At 46.7% G+C, this 23,763-nt stretch overlaps 1 protein-coding gene across 1 annotated transcript; it reads right to left on the reverse strand.

Annotated features, from left to right (window-relative positions):
• Positions 1-15,449: 15,449 nt before the first annotated feature.
• Positions 15,450-23,506, reverse strand: TLX3 (T cell leukemia homeobox 3; the record flags this gene model as incomplete). The annotated part of the gene is made up of 3 exons (XM_080999325.1): positions 15,450-15,808; positions 21,097-21,340; positions 23,077-23,506. The coding sequence occupies 3 exons, from the start codon at positions 23,504-23,506 to the stop codon at positions 15,598-15,600; spliced, it is 885 nt and encodes a 294-aa protein (XP_080855451.1). The 3' UTR covers positions 15,450-15,597.
• Positions 23,507-23,763: the final 257 nt, after the last annotated feature.

Here is a 23,763-nt window from a genome sequence, read left to right on the forward strand (position 1 = left end):
CTAAAATTTGGTGCCTCCCCCTGCCTCTCTCACTCCCTCCTACAGCACACACCAGGTATATAGTATTATTATTATTATTATTATTATTATTATTATTATTATTTTGTGAACAGGGATTTTCAACTCTAACGAATGAAAAATCAGAAAAGAGAAAGGCTTCTTTATGCTGGTGAGAGTTTGTTTCACTCGGATTAGATCTAATATAAATGAGATCAGGGGATGCGGGTGGCGCTGTGGTCTAAACCACAGAGCCTAGGGCTTGCCGATCAGAAGGTCGGCGGTTCGAATCCCCACGACGGGGTGAGCTCCCGTTGCTCGGTCCCTGCTTCTGCCTACCTAGCAGTTTGAAAGCACGTCAAAGTGCAAGTAGATAAATAGGTACCTCTCCAACGGGAAGGTAAACAGCATTTCCATGCACTGCTCTGGTTCTCCAGAAGCAGCTTAGTCATGCTGGCCACATGACTGGAAAAACTGTCTGCAGACAAACGCCGGCTGCCTCGGCCTATAGAGCGAGATGAGCGCACAACCCCAGAGTCGTCCTTGACTGGACCTAACGGTCAGGGGTACCTTTACCTTTAAATGAGATTATCCAGGAAAAGCAAGTTTACACCTCTCACTGAGTTTCAGTACATATGTAAAAGGCTCATTTATAGTTATATCTTGAGAATGCTTCGTATTCTTATGTAGCTGCATTGTTTTATACTTTCTGGATGTCCCATGATCATAGTATAAAGTAGTTGTGTTCTTTGTTATAAATCAAGCACTGCTAGGAATTGGCTCTTTTTGTTTTCCAATGTATTTCTTTTTTATTATTATTATTATTTTTTAAAAAATATTTATTGGGTTTTACAATTGAAATAAACATAGTAAACAATGTAACATATATCTTAACATAATTTCACATTTTCTTTGGACTTCCTCACATCTCCCGCTCCCACTTTCATCGTTATAACATTTTGTCAGCAATTTATTATCTTATTTGCATTCTTATATCCCTTCTAAATTTCATAATCTTCTAGTTCTCAAAAAGAGTTATATTTTCTCAATCTCACTTATTTTCTTAAAATCATCTAAATTAGTGGTGCTCAGTTATTTTGATCTAGCATCCTGTTTAGCATTCACTCAAGTTGCAATGTTTTTGTAAATAATTCTTAAATTTCTTCCAATCCTCCTCAGTCCTCTCTTCTCCCAGGTCGCGAATTCTGCCGGTCATCTCAGCCAGTTCCATGTAGTCTATCAGCTGCATCTGCCATTCTTCCAGTGTGGGTAGATCTTGAGCTTTCCAATGCTTTGCAAGTAGTATCCTTGCTGCTGTTGTTGCATACATAAAAAATGTCTGGTCCTTCTTTACCACCCCTTGGCCGACAATACCCAAAAGAAAGGCCTCTGGTTTCTTAGTGAAGGTATATTTAAATACCTTTTTCAGTTCATTATAAATCATTTCCCAGAACGCCTTCACTTTAGGGCAAGTCCACCAGAGGTGGAAAAATGTTCCTTCACACTCTTTACATTTCCAACACTTATTATCAGACAGGTGGTAAATTTTTGCAAGTTTGACTGGGGTCATATACCATCTATATATCATTTTCATTACATTTTCTTTCAAAGCATTGCATGCAGTAAATTTCAATCCAGTACTCCACAACCTTTCCCAGTCCTCAAACATAATATTATACCCAATGTCCTGTGCCCACCTTATCATAGCCGATTTAACCATTTCATCTTGTGTGTTCCATTTTAACAGCAAGTTATACATCCTTGAAAGTACCTTAGTCTTTGGTTCTAACAATTCTGTTTCTAGTTTCGATTTCTCCACCTGGAACCCTAATTTCTTGTCATTTTTAAAAACTTCTTTAATCTGAGCGTAATGTAACCAGTCTCGCACTTTATCCTTCATTTTCTCCAAACTCTGCAATTTCCAGTTGTCTCCATCTTTTTCTAGTATTTCCCAATATTTTGGCCATTTGGCCTCCATATTGGGTCTTTTTCGGGCCTTAGCTTCCAAAGGTGAAAGCCACCTTGGGGTTTTATTTTCCAGCAAGTCTTTATATTTTGTCCAGACATTAAACAGTGATTTTCTGACAATATGGTTCTTAAAGGCCTTATTTGCTTTAACCTTGTCATACCATAAATATGCATGCCATCCAAAAGCATTGTTAAACCCTTCCAAATCCAACACATCAGTGTCTTCAAGAAGTAGCCAGTCTTTTAGCCAGCAGAACGCTGCGGCTTCATAATACAACTTTAGATCTGGCAGGGCAAAGCCCCCTCTTTGTTTCGCATCAGTTAATATCTTAAACTTAATTCTGGGCTTTTTGCCCTGCCAGACAAACTTAGAAATATCTCTCTGCCACTTCTGAAAGCACTCCGTCTTGTCCAAAACCTGAAGTGTTTGAAATAAAAACAACATCCTTGGCAATACATTCATCTTGATAGCAGCAATTCGGCCTAACAAAGAAAGTTTCAATTTTGACCAACTATCTAAGTCTCTCTTAATTTCTGCCCAGCATTTTTCATAGTTATCCTTAAATAGACTTAGATTTTTTGCTGTTATGTTTACCCCTAGGTATTTTACTTTTTTAACCACATTAAGTTCTGTCTCTTTCTGAAACCGTTCTGACTCTGTATCTGTCAAATTTTTTCCCAAAACCTTAGTTTTCTGTTTATTTAATTTAAATCCAGCCACCCGACCAAAGTCATTAATCAGTTGTAATACTCTTTTCGTGCTAGACTCTGGCTTCTGCAGGGTCAAAACCAGGTCATCTGCAAAAGCTTTTAATTTATATTGTTTCTGTCCGACCTGAATTCCTTCCACCAACCGATCCCCTCTAATCATGTTCAATAGCACTTCCAGAACCGATATGAATAACAAAGGGGAAATAGGGCAACCTTGTCGTGTTCCTTTTTCAATTTTAAACTCTTCTGTAACCACATTATTAACTATCAGTTTAGCTTTCTGTTCTGAATATATCGCCTCAATCCCATTCTCAAAACCCCGTCCCACTCCCATCTCTTTTAAATTTCCCATCATAAATTTCCAGGAGATGTTGTCAAAGGCCTTCTCCGCATCTATAAAGATTAAAACTGCTTTTGTGTTTATATCTGTTTGCAAAAGTTCCAAGATGTCAATAATGTTCCTTGTATTAGCAAACAAATGTCTACCTGGGAGAAAGCCTGCCTGGTCCTTATGGATTACTTCATTTAAAACTTTTTTAAATCTACTTGCCAAAATGTCTGCAAATATTTTGTAATCCACATTTAAAAGGGAGATGGGACGGTAGTTCTTAAGTTGTGTCTTTTCAGCTTCCGACTTTGGTATTAATGTGATAAACGCTTCCTTCCACGACTCCGGTGCCCTCTTCCCCTCCATAATTTCATTGCTGACCTCCATCAAAGGTTGTATCAAATAGTCTTTTAATGTCTTGTAGTACTTGGAGGTCAGCCCATCTGGCCCTGGAGATTTGCCCAGTTGCGTGTTCTGAATGGCTTGTTCAATCTCCTGTCGTGTTATTTTGGAATTCAGGATTGTCCTATTTTCTTGTGACAATTTGGATAGTCCATTTTTTGCCAAAAAATGTTTAATCTCAACTTCGTCTTGCGGCCCTTGGGTGTATAGTTTTTTGAAGTATCTCTGGAAACACTTTCTAATGTCCACAGGATTCTGAATGTTTTTTCCTTCAACCTCTAAGTTTGTAACCGTATTTAATCTTTGTCTTCTCTTCAACTGCCAAGCTAGCAGTTTTCCACATTTATTCGCCGACTCAAACGTTTTTTGTTTCATTAGTTTAACCTTCCATTCAATTTCTTGATTTATCAATTTAGAATATTGTGTTTGATAAAGTTTAATTTCTCTCAGAGTTGGCTGTGACTTCGGATTCACTCTTAACTTCTTCTCTAATTCTTTTATTTTATCCAAAATCTTATCTTTTTTCTCATTTTGTGTCCTTTTCTTTACGGCATTCTGTTGTATCAAGAATCCCCTCATTACGGCTTTACTTGCGTCCCAGACGATTCTTTTTTCCACCGTAGTATTCATATTTATCTCGAAGTAATCCTTCAAAACTTTTTGGGCCTTCTTGGTAATTTCCTGATCTCTGAACAAATTGTCATTCATCTTCCATCTAAAGGATCCGGTTGGTAGTAGTGTCATATCCATCTTTACTGCATTATGGTCGGAGCAGGTCTTTGGGCAGATTTCCACTTTTCTGACCTTAGGTGCCAGGCCTCTAGATATCCATATTTGGTCGATTCTTGTCCAGGTCAGTTGGGCTTCAGAAAAGAATGTTCCCTCTCTTCCTAGTGGGTTCTTTGTCCTCCAGATGTCAATCAAATCCATATTGTCTGTCATTTCAAAAAAGGTTTTAGGTAGTCTGCCGTCTTTTGTAACATTTTGACTTTGTGACTTGTCCATGTTAGTTGATACGACCCCATTCATATCTCCCATCATTATGATGTTGTTGTAGTCCAGATAATCCAGCATTGTCTCCTGCAGCTTCTTGTAAAATTCCGATTTCCCTTCATTAGGTGCATAGATTCCTAATATCAACAATTTCTCTCCTTGATGTTGTATCTCAATTGCCAAAATTCTTCCATGTTCATCTTTAAATAAGAATTTAGGTGACAGGCTCTCTTTCGCATATATCACCACACCTCTCTTCTTAACTTTGTCCGACGATATAAATTCCTGGCCCAATCTTTTATTTATTAACACTTTTCTGTGGAGCCTTGTCACATGTGTTTCCTGTAGGCAAATAATGTCCAATTGTTCTTTTTTTAATATATGAAATATTTTCTTCCTTTTTTCCGGAATGTTACAGCCATTAATATTCCAGCTCAACAGTTGCAGAGACATCCTGAATTAATCTGGTTATTTTTCCAGGGGTGGTATCTTGTTCACAGAATCTTCAGGTTCCCCAGGTGCTGGTGTTGGTACTGGCGTTGCCCCAGGCCCAGAAGGTAGTTCAATTCCTTTTTGAAGGTCCTCTCCGTATGTAGACAGAAATTTGTCTCTCTCTTCCGATGTTCTGATTTTGACCTTTCTCCCTCTAAAGGTAAAAGATATTCCTTGGGGGAATTCCCACCTAAATGCAATGGCGTTGCTCCTTAGTAATTTGGCAAGTTCAGAATAGGCGGCTCTAAGGTCCAACAGTTGTCTTGGAATATCTTTGTAAATTTCAATTCTTCTGTCCAGAACATCCAGTGACTTTCCGTAGTGTAGGCCCAAAATCTTGTCCCTTTCCTCCTTTGATCTCAATGTTATCAAACAATCTCTGGGCCTCTCCTTCTTTATAAATCTTCCAAGTCTGAAAGCTGACACAATTTTAAAGTCCTTTTCCTCCAAATTCCAGAACTTGGAGAATTCTTTGGTTAAAAACTCAGCTAGATTTCCTTCTTCTGCCTCTTGTAGCGACCTAATCCTCAAATTATTCTCACGATTTCGCAGTTCTATCATAGAAAGATAAATCTGATGTTCCCCAACTTGTTTGGTGAGTGGTCTTACCTCTTGTTCTAAATTTTCTAATTTTTGTCTGGTGTCCTCAGCCAATTTCCGATTTTCTGCTGTGGCCTCCGTTAACTGTCCAATTGCCTGTGTGTTCTGTGCCACTTGTACAGTTAATTTATTTAGGCATTCTGTATTTTGGTCAATCTTTGCTGTTTGCTCATCTGCTTTCTTGTCCAAAGCTTCCAATTTTTCAAAATTTTTGTCTAAAATAGAAGCAGATGCTCCTGAGGCCATATCTTCCAATTGTAACTGCTCTATTTCTCCCTCTCCCTCTTTTGCCTGTGACGAGGCAACTTCTTCTACTTCTACTTCTGAAGGCAAAGTAGGTACAGATGATCTGCGTGTCTGTGAGGCTGAGGTTAGAGTTGTCAAAGTTGTTTGTCTAACTCTTCCTCTTCTTCTTGTGCCACTCATTCCAACGTTATCTATCAGTCAAGGTCACACTGAGTTATTCCCATGGGAATAGAAAGGCCCAGAGAAAGCAAACGGCCAGGGAATCGAAAGTAAATGTAAAGTCACTGTTTTAATCCAATCCTCTAGAGGGAGCTTAAAATGTCTTTCAGAGTCTAATTTAATATCCAAGAACCTTCAAGTACAAATATTTAGCAGAGTTGATATTAATAATCACTTTGTTACAAGCAGTGCTTACTTGTCTCCAAAAAAATGTTTCAAATTAGAAGGTCTAAATACCCTCAGATTGTTGCAAGTTCCAATATACAGTATCCAAATCTGCAGTACTGACAGCTCAGTCTCTCAAAGCTCAGGCAGCTCCGGACCCTGGGTTTCACCTTTTAATTGTAATCCAATAAAAGGAGGAAAGTCAAATACAAATGATAATTCCAAATCATTAACTTAAAGTCTTTACTTTAGATTGCAGGTTCAGTGGATGCTTAGATCCGTAAAGTTTAAAGGTTCTTTTTTCAGCCTCCACTCCTCCAGCTCTTTGCTTTTTCAAGTTCAATGGCAGCGGAAGACGGACTTCCTGTTTCCACGTCTCTCCGCTCTCAGCCAAGTTCAAATCTTTTAATTTAAAGCCTCTAATTTCAAGTGATTCAGTCTTTACTCACGAGTAAGTTGATTTTAGTTCCGAATCCGAATTTCACAGGAAAAGGGATCAGCGCTCACCGGCAGCAGCAGCGCGGCTTCGCTCCGCAGATTGCGAAACGGCTCACAGCGCCACAACCCCCCTCCACGCTCCGGAGCCCCTTACGGGGTTCCTTTGACGTTTGGAGGGTCGCTTTAGGCGCCCACCGAGCCTCGAGACCACAGGCTCTTGCTGCCTGTGGTTTTCCGGAGTGGGTCTCCGCTTCGCCGTAGCGGACGACCCGGTGTCTGCGGAGCCTCCTCTCCCGGTTAGAAGAGGACCGCCATTGCCGTTCGCGCCGCCCCCGGAAGAGTTGTTTTCCAATGTATTTCTTATCCGTGAAAAATAAATTGCATGTGGTACATGCAAATTTGTATTCTTAAAATGTGGCCCAGAGAGAAAAAATTGAGAATCACTGCCTTATAAGGTGTACAGGAGGGTTCAGGTCTGCTTTGGGTTGTCCTAGGAAACCTTCTTTCTAGTCTGTGCTGGGCGATTGTGGTTGCCGATAGAGAAAAGCTCAGATGTCTCAGTACGTTTCCGAGCACAATTCAAAGTGCTGGTGTTGACCTTTAAAGCCCTAAACGGCCTCGGCCCAGTATACCTGAAGGAACGTCTCCACCCCCATCGTTCTGCCTGGACGCTGAGGTCCAGCGCCGAGGGCCTTCTGGCGGTTCCCTCATTGCGAGAAGCAAAGCTACAGGGAACCAGGCAGAGGGCCTTCTCGGTAGTGGCGCCCGCCCTGTGGAACGCCCTCCCATCAGATGTCAAAGCGATAAATAACTACCTGACATTTAGAAGACATCTTAAGGCAGCCCTGTTCAGGGAAGTTTTTAATCTGTGATATTTTACTGTATTTTTGGTTTCTCTGGAAGCCGCCCAGAGTGGCTGGGGAAACCCAGCCAGATGGGCGGGGTACAAATAATAAATTATTATTATTATTATTATTATTATTATTATTATTATTATTTAATCAGACCTTCTGATAGTGAATTCAGGCAGAGAGTGATGATGGATATCTATCCAGAACAAAGCCACCGAGACGAAACAGCATTCTCAGAGAAATCTCAAAGTTTAAAGAAGTACAAAAATCTTTAATTTTTTTAAGCATTCAAAAATATTTTAAAAACAAAGCAGCCAGTGAGGAATGGAGCATATCACTTGGGCAAAAAAAGAAAATAAGAAGATTACTGACTAGAACCCCAAACAGGAGTTCACTGCAGAAGATTCACTGCAATATTTTGCAACATAAATTGTTTTTTGCCTTTAGTTAATGGTCCCAGAAGATAAAGATTCCGGAATTGCTTCCTAGTCAAAAACACCAATTCCTAGTAAAAATCAAATAAAATCCTTAATTAAAATTAAATATAAAATTAAATTCAAATAATTAAAGCAATCCTTCATGGGCCTGGCACACAGCACTCTCAGTGGCAGGCAGTTTTATGGCTCTGTTCCAGTTTTGGGTGCCTCATCGAACTCAGCCCAGCTAGAATCACCCTTCTGCTGATTCAGTGTTCCAGGTTGGGATCCTTAGTCCTGATTGGTGAATATGGAAGTCGTAAACCATCAGCAGGGGTCGCAAAAGACTGTCCCTCTGTTCCCAGTGCCATGAGTTTTTATCCTCACTCGCTGGATCTAAAAAAATGTAGTATAAACACTGACAACTGGGAAACACTGGCCTGCGAGTGCTCCAGTTGGAGAACAGCCTTGACCAAAGGTGTCATGGACTTTGAAGACACTCAAACTCAGGATGCAAGGGAGAAACGTGCTAAGAGGAAGGCACGCTTGGCAAATCCACACCGTGATCAACTCCCGCCCAGGAACCAATGTCCCCACTGTGGAAGGATGTGTGGATCCAGAACTGGCCTCCACAGTCACTTACAGACTCATTGTTAAAACCGTGTTAATGGAAGACAATCTTACTCGGCTACGAGTGATCACCAAAGAGAGAAGAAATATAAGTTTTTATCACCCATATGTGAGATGTGGTAGGTTCTGGCAGATGGGATCCTCATAACAGAGGGTCCTGGTTGCGCGTGGGACCCAAGAGCTCACCTGACAGGGTTAAAATGGGGGGGAGGAGCAAGAAGTCCTGGCCATTCCCCTGGGATCACGCCAAGTGATTTTAGCCAATACTCAGTGGGTGGCGTGATCCATGGGGCTTTGAAAAAAGCTGACTTACACCAACACAAAGATGTAGTAGTAGTAGTAAAGGTAAAGGTAAAGGGACCCCTGACCATTAGGTCCAGTCATGGCCGACTCTGGGGTTGCAATCATCTCGCTTTATTGGCCGAGGGAGCCGGCGTACAGCTTCTGGGTCATGTGGCCAGCACTACTAAGCCACTTCTGGTGAACCAGAGCAGCGCACAGAAACGCTGTTTACCTTCCCACCGGAGCAGTACCTATTTATCTACTTGCACTTTGACGTGCTTTCGAACTGCTAGGTTGGCAGGAGCAGGAACTGAGCAACAGGAGCTCACCCCATCACGGGGATTCGAACCCCCGACCTTCCGATCGGCAAGCCTTAGGCTCTGTGGTTTAACCCACAGCGTCACCTGCGTCCCTAGTAGTAGTAGTAGTAGTAGTAGTAGTAGTAGTTTTGTCATTATCATTATTATCATCATCATCATTTTGTTTGTTTGTTTGTTTGTTTGTTTGTTTGTTTGTTTGTTTGTTTTGTATACCACCCTTTGCCTGCAAGTCTCAGGGCAGTTACAACATAAAATCAGAATATAAAAACACAAAATACATAATCAAAAACAACCCAATAATCCCCCCCATTTTGATCATTTTCTGGACTTTGTAAAGTTTGTCTCTCAAACAGAAGTTCCTTTCTAGCTTTTGAAGGTGTATTAGATATGTATGTGCACTGAAAATGTACAGTGGTGCCCCGCAAGACGAATGCCTCGCAAGACGAAAAACTCGCTAGACGAAAGGGTTTTGCGTTTTTTGAGTCGTTCCGCAAGACGAATTTCCCTATGGGCTTGCTTCGCAAGACGAAACGTCTTGCGGGTTCTTGCGAGTTTGTTTCCTTTTTCTTAAAGCCGCTAAGCCGTTAATAGCTGCTAAGCCGCTAATAGCCGTGCTTCGCAAGACGAAAAAACCGCAAGACGAAGAGACTCGCGGAACGGATTAATTTTGTCTTGCGAGGCACCACTGTACATGGATTTGATGCTCATTGTGACTATTGCGGCCTTGCCTAAAGATCCTGAGAACTATAGTTTGGCAAATGACCGAAAGATCAGTGTTACAGGTCTCTAGCCTACAGTTCTCTGGTTCCCTGAAAGTGAGAGGGGGAATGGGTGATAAACTAGTTCCACGTCTTAGAAGTGGCCTCTATCCGGCCCGGAACTGAATAAAACTTTCTTTGCACTTTGCCCCACTGCAAACATTCAGCCTTCGTCTCTTTCTGATGGATCCTGGGAAGAAGAAGCTCGTCTGTGGCAAGTTCTCCTTTTAAGAGTGCAGGTTTTTTAAAGATGTTCAGAGTCGGAAGCATCCTGCCTGAGATGGATTGGGTGGCAGAGATCCAGCAATCGATGCCACAAAATAAATGCAGCTTATTGAAAGAGGCTTGGAGAGTTCAGGCCAGCAGAGAAGAGCTCACATTACAAATGACGGAAAGGCAAGACCCCTTGATATTGGTAAAGGACCCCATTTTCACATGGAATGGGGGTGTGGGAAGAGAAGCTTTTAAATATTGGCCTGTATTTGGTGTTCCTTAGCTCCACCCTGCTGGGACGCGGGTGGCGCTGTGGGTTAAACCACAGAGCCTAGGACTTGCCGATCAGAAGGTCGGCGGTTCGAATCCCCGCGATGGGGTGAGCTCCCGTTGCTCGGTCCCTGCTCCTGCCAACCTAACAGTTCAAAAGCATGTCGAAGTGCAAGTAGATAAATAGGTACCACTCCAGCGGGAAGGTAAACAGCGTTTCCGTGCACTGCTCTGGTTACCCAGAAGCGGCTTAGTCATGCTGGCCACATGACCCGGAAGCTGTACGCCAGCTCCCTTGGCCGATAAAGCGAGATGAGCGCCGCAACCCCAGAGTTGATCATGACGGGACCTAATAGTCAGAGGTCCCTTTACCTTTTACATAGCTCCACCCTCCCTGCCACACGCAAACACACTCAACTTGTAGCCTCAGTAGATTGGCAAATTCTAAGGGAAGAGCAATAATGTGTTTGCAAATAAATTTGTTGGAGAAGGTACATTTTGCACACTGCATGGTTATGATGTGTGCACTTTTTGCACACAAACCTGAAATTCTCGTACGCAGTCCAACACTCCGTCTTGTGGATCTTTCGTCATCAAGACCTGGATACGCTCCAGAGTCTGGCACCCAAAAAGTTAACGCAGAGGGCAGAGATAAATCAGAAGTAAACATTAGGCTATCAGTGGGAATTAGTGCATTGACTATAACAGAAAACAAACAAAATAAGAAAACAGTAGGCAAATGTCAGCTTCAGTTTAGGAGAGTTAAAATGAGTACAACGGTTATTCTTAGGAGCTTTCCTAGAAACATACAGTAAAACTAGGATGTGGTCAGAGAAAGGGGAGTGAGGGTGTTGGATGAAGAGGTGAAGGTTGTACCACATGGGTAGGCAAACTGAAGCCCGGGGGCCGGATCCAATCGCCTTCTAAATCCAGCCCACAGATGGGCCGGGAATCAGCGTGTTTTTTACATGAGTAGAATGTGTCCTTTTATTTAAAATGCATCTCTTGGTTATTTGTGGGGCATAGGAATTCGTTCATCATTATTTTTTCCAAAATATAGTCCGGCCCCCCACAACGTCTGAGGGACAGTGGACCGGCCCCTGCTGAAAAAGTTTGCCGACCCCTGTTGTACCATAAAGGCAGGGGAATGAGGGAGGTTTGGGATGTGGGGCTTTGGGGAGTTTTCAGATTAAAATCAGAAGAAAGGTGGGAGGCTGAGATGAGTGAGAGTAGCAGGAGGCTGAGATTTTGGGTTGAGACAACTAAAGAGGAAGAAATAAGCACAGCAAGGGAGGGAAGAGGGCAAGAAAGAGGGGGCCTGACTGCATGGGTGCAGCCAGGGGGCAGGGAGGGGCAGCTGCCCCCCTAAATAAATAAAAATAAATTAAAAAAATACATAGCAAACTGAAGTTCTGCCCCTCCCCATGACAAAAGCCCTGCAAAAATCCTGGCTACGCCTATGCCTGACTGAGAATCAAAGCAGAAGGTTAAAGGGTTGCAGAATAGGTTTCTGATAGGTTGCAGAAGGAGAGTTTAATATTTTTTTCCTCATTCTTTGGGGTTCCTGGTCTTGACGGTGAGAGTCCTCAAGAAAGTTCTTGACTAGAGAGAGAGAGAGATCTTTGGTATCAAGATTCCTAGCTAGCAAGGTGGAAAGCCTCACCTCTCCTGCAATGGATGGATGCTGCCCACTGAGAAGAGTTCGTCTAAAACATTTGCAAAATGGCTTCAATATTCTATATATATTCATTCTGTCTGTCTCTGTCTGTCTGTCTATCTTACTCTGGTGTCTAGGTGACATGGGGGGGGGAGAGATTAACATATCTCAGGATCACTACCCCTCCACACCTACAGAAATTAAATTGCCAACAAATATAATGAAAATGATTTACAGATGGTATTTGACTCCTGTAAAATTAGCAAAGATATATCATAACTGTGACAATCTATGTTGGAAATGTAAAGAAAAGGAAGGAACCTTTTATCATATGTGGTGGACTTGTCCCAAGGTGAAAGATTTCTAGGAAAAGATTTATAATGAACTGAAAAAAATGTTGAAATATACATTTATAAAGAAACCAGAGTATAACAGGTTTGGAATTCCCCAGGAAATATGTTAAATTATTTTTGTATGCCACAACTGCGGCTCATATTTTGTTAGCTAAAAAGTGGAAAACCCAAGAATTACCAATGATAGAAGAATGTCAGATGAAGATGATGGATTCTTCGGAGTTAGCCGACCTAACCGGAAGAGTCCGCGACCTGGAGGAGGAGGAGTATCAGGAAGAGTGGATTCAATTTTAGGTAAAGGTAAAGGGACCCCTGACCATTAGGTCCAGTCGTGACTGACTCTGGGGTTGCGGCGCTCATCTCGCTTTACTGGCCGAGGGAGCCGGGGTACAGCTTCCGGGTCATGTGGCCAGCATGACTAAGCCGCTTCTGACGAACCAGAGCAGCACACGGAAACGCCGTTTACTTTCCCGCCGGAGTGGTACCTATTTATCTACTTGTACTTTGAGGGGCTTTCGAACTGCTAGGTTGGCAGGAGCAGGGACCGAGCTCACCCTGCCGCCGGGATTTGAACCACTGACCTTCTGATCGGCAAGCCCTAGGCTCTGTGGTTTAACCCACAGCGCCACCCGCGTCCCGGGGACTCAGCTACACAGCTGCAAATGTAACGTTTTAAGGGCATTATGCAAATGTGACACAAGATGGCGATGGTGAGTGAATGGCAAAGTCAATATAAGTGTATGTATATATATATGTGTGTGTGCATACATATATATATATATATATATATATATATGTTTTTTAAATGAACATTTTCACATCGTTCTTTGTATGTGTCTAGATTCCACCTGGAGCTCTCCCAATGTTGTGGGTTTCTGCAGCTCTCAGATCCTGGGAGGAAGGACACAAGCTCTTGCATAAAGCTTAGGGATTTGAGATCTCTAGCTCTCTCTAACACACACGCACGCACCTCTACGGCAGGAGACCAGCTAGGTGGAAGACCACCTGCTCCGCAGCTAGAAGGCCTGACCAGGTTCAGTATCCATCATCAATGTCAACCAACATCTGATGACCTCCTTCTACCGGTCCACAATAGAAAGTGTCCTTTCATATTGCATCACAGTGTGGTACGCTGGTTTGACATCATCTGATAGGAAGTGCCTACGGAGGGTGGTGAATACAGCACAAGATATTATGGGCTGTCCCGTGAATCCACTGGATGAAATAGCGGAAGAACGTTGCCTCAGGAGAGTGAGGAAAATTCCTCAGGGATAATTCACACCCTGGCCGGCACTTTCTTGATCTCCTGCCCCCGGGCAGAAGATATAGAAGCATGATTAGTCGCACCAACAGGGTAAAGAACAGCTTCTATCCATGGGCTGTTAGGCTGCTGAATGAAAAGATGACAACAGGGCAACTGACTTTTGGGTTTGGTGGGTGTGCGTCAGTAAACGAGGGGAATTAAGACTAAGAGAGCTGAGTGGGGGGTGCTCATGTAATCTCACTGTATACAAGTTGTACAAGTGACAATCAAGTATTTCAAATTCAAAAATTCAAATCTTCAGCTAAAAGGACCAGCAGGTGATGATGGAGGTAGATGATTCTCCGGCTGCGGACGCTGAAGGGGAAGGGTCAGCTCCGCGGGAGAAAACACTGAGCCCCTTAGTCCACTTTAGCCGATCAAAATCCAGGTTTCAGGCTCCCTTAATCACAGCTCAAACCAGAACCATTTTTAAAGAAAACGTTTATTTACACCTTTCAGCAAGTACAAAGTATTATACACGGTCTGGATCAACCTCCGCTCTTCCTTCGTAGTTTTATTATGAAACATAAGGCGCTTTCTCTCTACTTCGGTCGCGGGCAAAGGGCATCGGCTGCGCAATGGGGTTTTGGGAGGGGGGAACATGGGGAGGGAGGTTGCTTTCTTTTCTTTTTTGCTCCCCCCCTCCCACCACCACCCCCCCCCCCCCGTTCCAACCAGCCTCGCTCCATCTTCGTATCCTGCCAGAAAGGGGAGGCTGGGGCGGAAAATAATCATAATAAAGGCAACCGAAAGTCTGCGTGGCGTGAAAGGGGAGCCCTTATTACCGTGGCGAATAAATTACGGGTGGCGTTAGCTTCGCTTGGGAGACAGCTGGGGGCGGGCGGCTTCTCAGCTTAACAGGGTTCCTTAAGATAATGGATTTATTTTCCTTTGCTAAGTGGTTTTCGGGGTGGGAGGGCCGGCCTTCCAAGGTAAGAGCCGGAGGAAGGAGGAAAGCGCGCCCCCTATTATATTCTCCTTTCTGGAGCCAACCGAAAATATTTGTTCCGCTTTCCATAGAAATATCAAAGTCCTCTCTCTGCGTATTAACAGTGCTCGGCATCTCGAGGCATAAATAAATTAAATTATTCACATTTTCTTTTTACAGACACACACAGAAATGACCCCCTTTCCTTCTCTCCGCCCCCGCACCTTCTCCTGTCTCCGGGGCACCGCTTGGAGACTCCCGGTCCCTGTCGGGGCTGTTTCGCCTCGACGGCCACCATTAACCAACCATTAGGAACTGGGAGGCCTGGGCAATGGAAGACCTTTCCCAAAAAGACGGCATCCCCTCTCTCCCACCATCGACACTTGCGGGTGAGTAGGGAAGCGGGGATCTAGCCCAGGGGAGGCAATGCGGGAAGGGGCGCCCTGGTTTTCCTGGCGCAGTAGCCAAGAGTTTTTCGCTCACTCGCTCACTCACTCACACACCGAGGCAAAGTTCTTGTTTGTTTTGTTGTTGGTTCGTTTGCTTGCTTGCCCTTGGAAAATTCAGATATATGGTGGGGCTCTTGCCTTTCGCCGGGGGAGGCGAGATCTGCGATCTTTTCTCTCGCTTCTGGGCCGCCGAGAGAGGCTTGGGGAAACTTCCAAGGCTGGAAGGAGCGTGGAACTGGCAAGAACCAGCCAAGTAGTTCTTGCTTGGTGGCGGCGGCGGGCAGGGTGGAGGGGTAGGAATATGGCTGGCGAGAGCATTCCTCATACAATAATCCATGCAGTCCCCTCCAGGGATACGGAGGGCCTCCGCGAGGGTCCATCGCCAGCGGCGGCAGCAACACTGGTGTCAGAAGTGGGATCACCCCTCCCCGCGGCCAGCGCGCACTCGCGTCCTCGGACCGCTTCCCGTCCTCGGTCCTTTTCGCGGTTGTGTTTTTTTGGTCGGAGCACCTTCTTTGCTGAGTTTCGGCCTTCGGTTCATGCAGGGAGAGGTGGAGGAGGGTGTCTGCCTTTCCGAGGCCCGCCCGCCGGCCCGGGCCAAGATCCTTTTACACCAGGGAGGTGACGGGCGGGATCTTGGAGCCTTCCTCTTCCCAGGGCTGGAGGTTCTGCAGCGCGAAGAGCGAGGAGTTGTGCAGGCAGAGCGGGTCGGGCTGGATGGAGTCGTTCAGGGACTTCTGGAAGGCGTCGTGTTGGAGCTGCAGCATCAGTCGGCTGGCCTGTTGCCTCTCGGCTTCCCTCTCCTCCGCCGTCTGTCTCCTAAAGAGGAAAAAAGGCACAGCTCAGAAGATCCCCTCGCTAGGCAGCCGACGACGCCCAAGCAAAGCCCGCGCTCGCCTTCTGTGGCCGTCGAGGGGCAACCGAAGGTCCCCTGCGCCACCGGCTGCCCGCTTCCTTCCAGCCCAAACGAAATACTTTTCTCTCTCTCTCTCTCTCTTTGGACAGCGCAAATTCCACCCGGGCTCACTCAGAAGGCCCCCCCCCCCGAGTTCACAGAAAGACGGGCAGAGAAGATTTGCAGCCTGGAGAGAGGGCCCCAGGTTTACTCAGGAGGAGGGGTTAAGTTTGCTCAACTCCCCCGGTCGAGCAGCAGCGCGATCCCCGGTCGAGTAGCGCGACTCAGGCCTCCTCGGGAGAAAAGAAGGGGTTCGGTGGAGCTTTACTCCCAAGCGGGTGCACAGCGGCAGCCCTTTGGCTCGCCGGAACAGTTTCCACGGGCTCCGAATTAACAGGGTCCTCTTATTCGTTTAAATAATAATTCTGCCTTCTGCGAGGGGGGTGCGGCTTTCAGAGAGCGCAGCTTGCTCAGATGGGGCTCAGATGGCGGCCGGCCCAGCCCACCACGTCGAGGACTTTCCGTTCCCCCATCCTGGGCGCCCCAAGCGACAGGCGCGTCAAGGAATCGCCCCCGGCTGTTTTAACCGGATCGTGGCACAGACACCACCTCCTCCCTTTTCCGCCCCTCCAAAGAAGCAGAAAAGTGCCTCTTTTTCCGCGATTTATTCCAACTGCTGTTGCTTCGCACCTGCCGCCCACAAATCAAGGCCGGGCGCGCGCCAGAAACTTGGCGCGATAAAACCAGGAGGAACGTTCAGTAAACACGAGAGCCGCACATCCCAACGTTTCCCAAACTGGACGACCCCCCCCCCCCAAATCTCTTCTCTACGCTCTCCAAAGCAGAGCAATACCACCCATAAAAGAGGCGACCCCCCCAATCCCATTCCTCCTTCCCTCCCGCAAAGTAAGCCAGCAAACGTAGACCCGTGCGCAAACCTGGGCATCCCCATAATTTAAGTGGGGCAGGAAAAGCCCGCTTTGTACGAGAATTTATCAGAGGAATTCAAGGATAAATGGGCGGGGGAGGACTGCGGGAGAGAAACTGAGGCAAGGAGGTCAGGCCTGGGCGAGCCATGAACCCGTTAATCCGAAGGACTTGGTTTCTAGGCCGAATCAGCGCCCGATCCGCAGCCGGTGGATTTGAGATTCCTTGAGCCCAACTAGCGCTGGCGTTAGCTTTGGTTTCCCGCACCCGTAACTTTCAGTCTCGCTTGTCCCTTCCAACAAGAAAGCGCGACGAAAAGGAAACCATGATATGATGCGCCCGGGACTTGAGATCGAAACGCGGCACGTCTACAGAGGCGCGCGGACCTGCTGCGCTCTTCAAAAGCAATCTCTCCTGAATTTGGGCCAAATTTGGGGGCGCTCCCAGAGGTCACTAGCCCGGGAAGCCAAGTGGAAATAGCCTGCCCAATTTTAACCCCACCAGGTGCAAATTCTCCTTGAAAAGTCCGCGGATGAGACATCTCGGCTCCAAACGCCTTTCTTCGTTAGCTAAAGTCCTGGCGCTTTTCAGCGCCGCGGTGAAGCCTCCTTGGAACTCACCGCCGTTTGGGAAAGTAGGAACGGGTCGACTGGGTGAGGACCGGAATCCCTGAACCACTTTGACTCCTTTTGCGGCTCAAAAAGCGGAGTCGAAGAGGCATCGGGATGGAAAAACCCCTTCCTCCCGCATCTGCGCTCTGCGCAGCTAGGCCATTTTCCCCGGAAATCCGAGCCGCGGATTTCTACGCGGGGCGACTTCCTCGCGAGTAAGCCTCCTTCTTGCCCCGCAATCGCCACCGGCATTCAACAAGGCTTTTCGACTTCCAACGCATTTCCCCAGGAATCCCTCCGGATCCTGGTATTTTTTTATCGGGGCACCGATCCGGCCGCCGAGGCCTCTTCTTTGAGCTGCGGACAGCGGCGATCGCGGCCTCTGCCGCTGCTGGTCAGTTCTTGAAACGCCGGTTGCATTTCCCTAGGAGGGGATCGGAATCGTCGTCATCGATTGCGGGGGCGGGGAACAAAAATAAACCCCGAGTTTTCGAAAAGAGGCGCATGATTTCTGACCGAGCCGCGGGGGACCGGGGAGAGCCGTGAATGACCGGCTGAACCCGGCAGGAGCCCCTCAAGTCATCTGGGGCGAGACTAGGGGAAAGGGAACAGTGCTTTGATTTTTTCAAATGTGAAAAACAACCCTTTGCAATAACGGGAGGGGGGGTTTCTCCCCTTTCCAAACAATTTCCAGCTACAAAACCTCCCTCACGCCCCTTCTCACTTCTCCCCCTCCCAATGCCCAAATTTATAACCAAAAAATAAAATAAAAATTTAAACGTATTTCGCATTTTTCAGATCGAAAGACTTCCTTTTCAAAAGCTGAATTAAAAGGCTTTTGTTTTGGCGGGTGGATATTTGTTTTCAGAGAGACTGGAGGGGAAAGGCAGGAGCTTTTTAAATTTATCAGTCCATCTATTCCAACCCATTTTCCCAGGAACTTTGCTCGCTCGTTTTGGTGGCCAAGCGACGCGAAACTGTCTCCGGACCTGCCTTTGCGCTGCTACAAATAAATAGGCGTAATGCGGACTTTGAATCAGCACTGCATAAAATGTCCAGAAGCATTTCAGTGATGATTGTAGGCGGTCGAGGTTTTTGTTTTATTTTATTTTATTTTGGGTTTGTTTTTAGGCGCAGGGTGAGGAATGCGGGTAGGAAGTCAGCGCCGAATCCCTGCTGTCGCCCAACCTCCGACTATTAAGGGTCGCAAACGAAGGAGCCTGGAAGCTATTATGCGCCGAGATGCCAAAAGTGGATCCCTGGTTGTTGTTTTTTTCACCCTACAAATAAGACAGCAACCCAAACCTGGGGAAAGGCGGGCTTAAGAAGAAATAGCAACCTTGTGCGTTGGACCCTGTCCAACAGATTTCCAGAGGAAACAGAATCGGTTGTTCCTCTTGTAATGTTTCCAGTTTGTGACCCGGGATTTAGATCTCTTAATCCAAATGATGATAATATTTCATGTTATTTTCTTTTTTCCCTTTTTGGATTAATCTGTTTTTATTGTAGTCTATGCTGAAAGGTTTCAATAAAAAAAATTTTAAAAAAAGAATAGCTAATAATAATAATAATATTGTTATTGTTGTTTTTATAGCATTACTATGAGCGTAGCATTCACGTTATCGTGCCGTTAACACAAACACAATATTTATATCAGCATTTTTGTCCTAAGGCCCAGGCGCTCGTTGCAATCGCAAAGCGAGTCCGTTTCCATTAATCCGATGTCCTACAGCGGAGGAGGACGAGGCGTAGCCAGCGTCGCTAATACAAAGAAAATGTTGCAAGTAACAGCGGCCTTGGAGCGGTTTGTAGCCTCAAACAAGAGTGGAAACGCTTCTGAGCCGACAGGCGTCGAGTAAACCTCCCAGGAGAGCAGATCCGACCTCTAAAGGCCGGAGCCTTCTGCGCCCTACTTACTCGGAAAAACAAGAACTGCCACGGAAGTCAGCATAGTTTACTTCCGAGTAGGGTGTCGCCATTCAAAAGACACACACACAAATATATAGGTACATATATGTGCGTCCAGTAGCTCTCAAGAACGCTTGAAGAGTAAATCAAGGCGACAAAACTTTGGGGAAATAAAAGGGCGGGTTTATTTTTTACTGCGCTCCGAGCTCAGCCTTGCGCGTTGGTGTAAAAAGTAAATGGACGGCGCGGAGTGGAGGATTTTGAGTGCAGTCCTGCGCTCCGTTTGCGCCACTGGGACAGCTGTTTCGGGGTGTTGCGAGGATGTATTTCATTTTTCACTACGAGGGTCACAGGACAGGTGATTTCAAAAGCATGTTTGAACTCCGAGATTCTTTAGGACAAGAAGAATCAGGGAAGGGGGTCTGAATTGGGACCACGGAGCATGGGAAGGTAGTTAACCCTTTCCCCCAACTCCATTTTCCCATTGACCCCTACCAAGGCGATGGGCCCTGGAAACTGTTTTCTCGGTGCCTGTGCGCGCCTGGAAGCCAAATAAATCAAAAGCGCCTGGCTGGATCAGTCCAGCATTTTACCTCCAGCAGCGATCATCCGGGCAGCACAAGCAAGAGGACAAAAGCGACAGCCCTTCTTGCTCCCACGTCTCAGCAGACGCCCGGGTTTCAGAGATACAGTGCCTCCGAACCTGGAAGTTCTGCTTAGTTTCCATAGCAAAAGGCAAGGAATGTGGTGGGGGGCTGTTAGACTCCAACTCCCCTCAGCTCCAGTCAGGTAGCCCATGGTCAGGGATGATGGGAGTCCAGGAACAACTGAAAGATCTCAGCTCCCCATTGCTGGCACAGACAGGCCTTTTGTCCATGAAACAATCTCTAATACTTTTTGAAATGCCGCGTAACCCCGTGTCCGTCACGACCTCGCCTGACTATTAATTCCGCGAAGGAGCCACAATGTTGTACGGATCTCTTTGCAGATTCACCTTTACTGTGAGAGCGAATTCCTCTTTATTAACTCCCGGATCCGCGCAAAAATATTATTAATATTAATATTAATTATTATTGCCTCGTACTGTGGTCGTCTTCCTTAATTTCTACCAAAACAAACAAAAACTCCAGATATTCACTGCATTTATCGTGAACAGAATGTGCGCAGAGTGAGCAACTGGGTTTTTTTGCCTGTCCTAGATCCTACCTTCCAAACCAGTGGGCCTGAGGTCGCTGGATGGAAGGGGGCGTCTAGAACCGGCTCCATGTTTGCGTGCTCCGCTTTTCAGGATCGCGCGTTTAGGATGGCGGCGGAAGGAGGGCAAATGCCTCCTTTCAAGGGAGAGAGAGAGAGTCGGGGAGAGGCGGCTGGGCCCAAAATAGCGCGGGATGCCTGTGGAAGGATTTTGGGATTTGGCCTTGGGCTCTGTAGTGTTTCATAATCACGGTGTGGGGAGAAAAGATTCTCACCCGCTCCCCGAATAAATTACGGCTCTGTTTAATTTCGCTTTTGCCGCTCTGTCCAGTAAACGAGAAGTCACACGCCGCTAGAATTAGAGCGCTGCGCTCTTCCTCCTCGGTCGCTGTCCATTTCAGCACCATTCCTTTCACCAACTCCATTTGTGGCGACAGAGAAAGGTGTCAGGGCGAAGGGCAGGAAGCAGAGGAGGCCCCGATCCCTAGGTATCCGGCTCCCTCCCACCCTACCCATTTACTCGTTCGGTCCCCCACCCCACCCCACAGCCATCCACTGACCCACCGACTCACCGCCACTTGGTTCTGCGGTTCTGGAACCAGGTCTTCACTTGCGCGTCGGTCATCTTGAGCGACTTGGCGAGCGCCGCCCTCTCGGCCGAGGCCAGGTACTTCTGCCGGTGGAAGCGCTTCTCCAGTTCGCAGATCTGCACCCGGGAGAAGGACGTGCGCGGCTTCTTGCGCTTGGGCGGGGTGCGGTTCTGGTAAGGGTGCCCGATCCGCCGCGTCACCGTGAAAGGAGTGAGCGCCGCCGCCGCTAGGACAGAAGACGCGGCAGGGTGAGAGAGACGCGCAAAGGAACGGGGGGGCAGAGAGAGAAACAGACGGGAGCCCTGCCCCAACCAGGCTAGGGGCCCCCAGGGCAGCACAGGGAGGGAGGGAGCAAAGGGGCGTAATTTCTCTTCCCTCTATAAGCCAGCAGTGCTTTGATGGCCGATAAACTCCGCTTCGGAAGCATCTTAGCAGGCCCGGAGAGTTGGACACTTAGACATGGTAAGAGAATGCAGTGCAGGAGAGCGCCTTGAGGCGCCCATTCAAGCGCGCTTAACATGGATTAGTTTAGTTCTCTTAGTGCTGGGTGACATTCCTCCCCAGTAACTAGGCGGGTGGCAAAAGTGGCTTGTCCCGCCCATGACCACCCACCCCCATCCAGTCCGTACTTATGGGTGACGTGGGGATTCAAGCCCTCCCTAGAGAGACTTTGTGAAAGGGAATCGAAGTTATTCTGGACCCATTAATTTGGAATCACAGAGAAGGCGGGCGCGCAAGTTAAGGTATGTGGTGTAGAGACACACACAAAAAAAGAGAACATCTCACCCACCCAAAACAGGGACGGGCTAAGAACAGCCTTGAAGAGAGAAAGAGAGATGGATGGATGGAGGAGAAGCTGTTAAGCAATAGTGGAAATAAGAGTTTTCGTTTTCAGGAACTGGCCAAATTAAGTACATTCCTGGCTAGGAAATATACTCACCAAGCCAGCAAGTGATGATGATGATGATAATCACATTTAATATAGTGCCTCTCCAAGTTTAAAGGGTTATCACATTCATTTTCTCTGTCTGCTTATCCTAAGATTTGCTGCTGGGCACCTCAACTAAAGCCCCCCCTCTCTCCACAAATAAATGCCTTCACCCTGAAGTGAAACACCACCACTCTCATAAGGGGAGGGGGCTTATTTGCAAGGGGATTTTCTAACCATGCCCATCTCCCCGTTTCCTCGTCCTTCATCTAATCCGCGTTGGATTCGAAGATATTTAAATTACCACCCTAGCTTTCTCATTTAGTTTTTAGCTGCTTGTTCTCCGCCTCCAGCCCCCTCTCTTACATTCTGTAATCAGATTAGGCACGGCGATTCCCTCGCCTTCCCCTCTCTCCTTGTACACTGCGATTTAAACAAATCAGCCCCACAAAACCATGAATTAGAATCGAGGCTTTGAATTCTGAGCGCGGGGGGTCGATTCAGATTAGTGGCGCGGGGACAGCTTTCCAGGCCGTCACTATTTACGGTGATTTTTAAAGAAAAGAAAATCCCTAGGAAACAAACATAAAAAGGGAATAAGTAGAATGTTTGCGTCTCAGTCCTGGCCGCCCAAATACTGAAAACACAATTTGGTACCACAAACTGATCGACCGTCTCCCTCACTTAGACACACAAACACATTCTACATCAGCAAAATGGGAATATTTATCTCTCCCTACACGACGCACAAAACTGAATTGCATTGGGGGGTTTTTTTAAAGGAGATTTCTTTCCCCCTGTTGAAGCTGCATGATATTGAGGTTGAGTGCCCGCGTGCGCAATGTATGTATGTATGTATATTCACATATATCAGTATAATCTTTAGAAGCACGGACACTTTGGAAACACGCTGCCAAAGGAACTTGCGGGCTGAAGTTCGTCCTCTTTCCCTCTTCTCTCTCTTTCTCCCGGGGTCGGGCCTCTGAGACACCCCCCCTCCCTCCCGCTCGCATCCCAACCACCCCTCCGCTTACCTGTGAATCTGTCCTTGACGAACCGCCTGCTGCTTTCCATCCAGGGGAAGTTGAGGCTGCCAAGGCTGGGTACAGCTGGCATGGCTGGTATGGCACTAGAAATGGGAGGTGGCACTGCCCCAGGGATGGGTCTATGAGCTGGCACCCTGATCACGCCAGATGGAGCCAAGCTGAGATTCACACTGTAAGATCCAGAGTCCTCGAAGGGCGCCCCGATGCCAGGGAAGGCGCCTGGGAGAGAAGGGTACGGGGCGCCCGTCCGGCTGCCTACGGGGCTGCCCAGGTAATTCGCGCTGCCGCCGCCGACGTCTGATCCTCGCGGGGCGGGTTGGGAAGGGGTCTCCTGGTCGGAACTGTTTAAAATCTGATCAATCCCGAAGCTGATGGGTTCGTGTTGGTGCGGGGTCTGCGTGTTCGTTGGCTGATCCATCCTTGGTGAATTAGAAATATTGGCTCAAACGAAAGGAGAAGGGGTAAAAAAAAAAAAACAACCTAAAAAACACACACACAACAACAACACCGCAAGAATTCCCCTATAAAAACGCTCCCCTTCCTTATTTCACAGTAGATCCATGTAAGGTCCTCTTGGTTTGTATGGATGTCACACTGAAACTTTGCCAAGACTGGTCCAGCTCGCCAGGCTCTCTGTCATCTTTTTTTGAACCAAACCTGGAGTTCCTGCTTCTA

The sequence above is a fragment of the Podarcis pityusensis genome (assembly GCF_964106645.2).
Source record: "Podarcis pityusensis genome assembly, chromosome: 3".
Lineage (NCBI taxonomy): Eukaryota > Metazoa > Chordata > Lepidosauria > Squamata > Lacertidae > Podarcis > Podarcis pityusensis.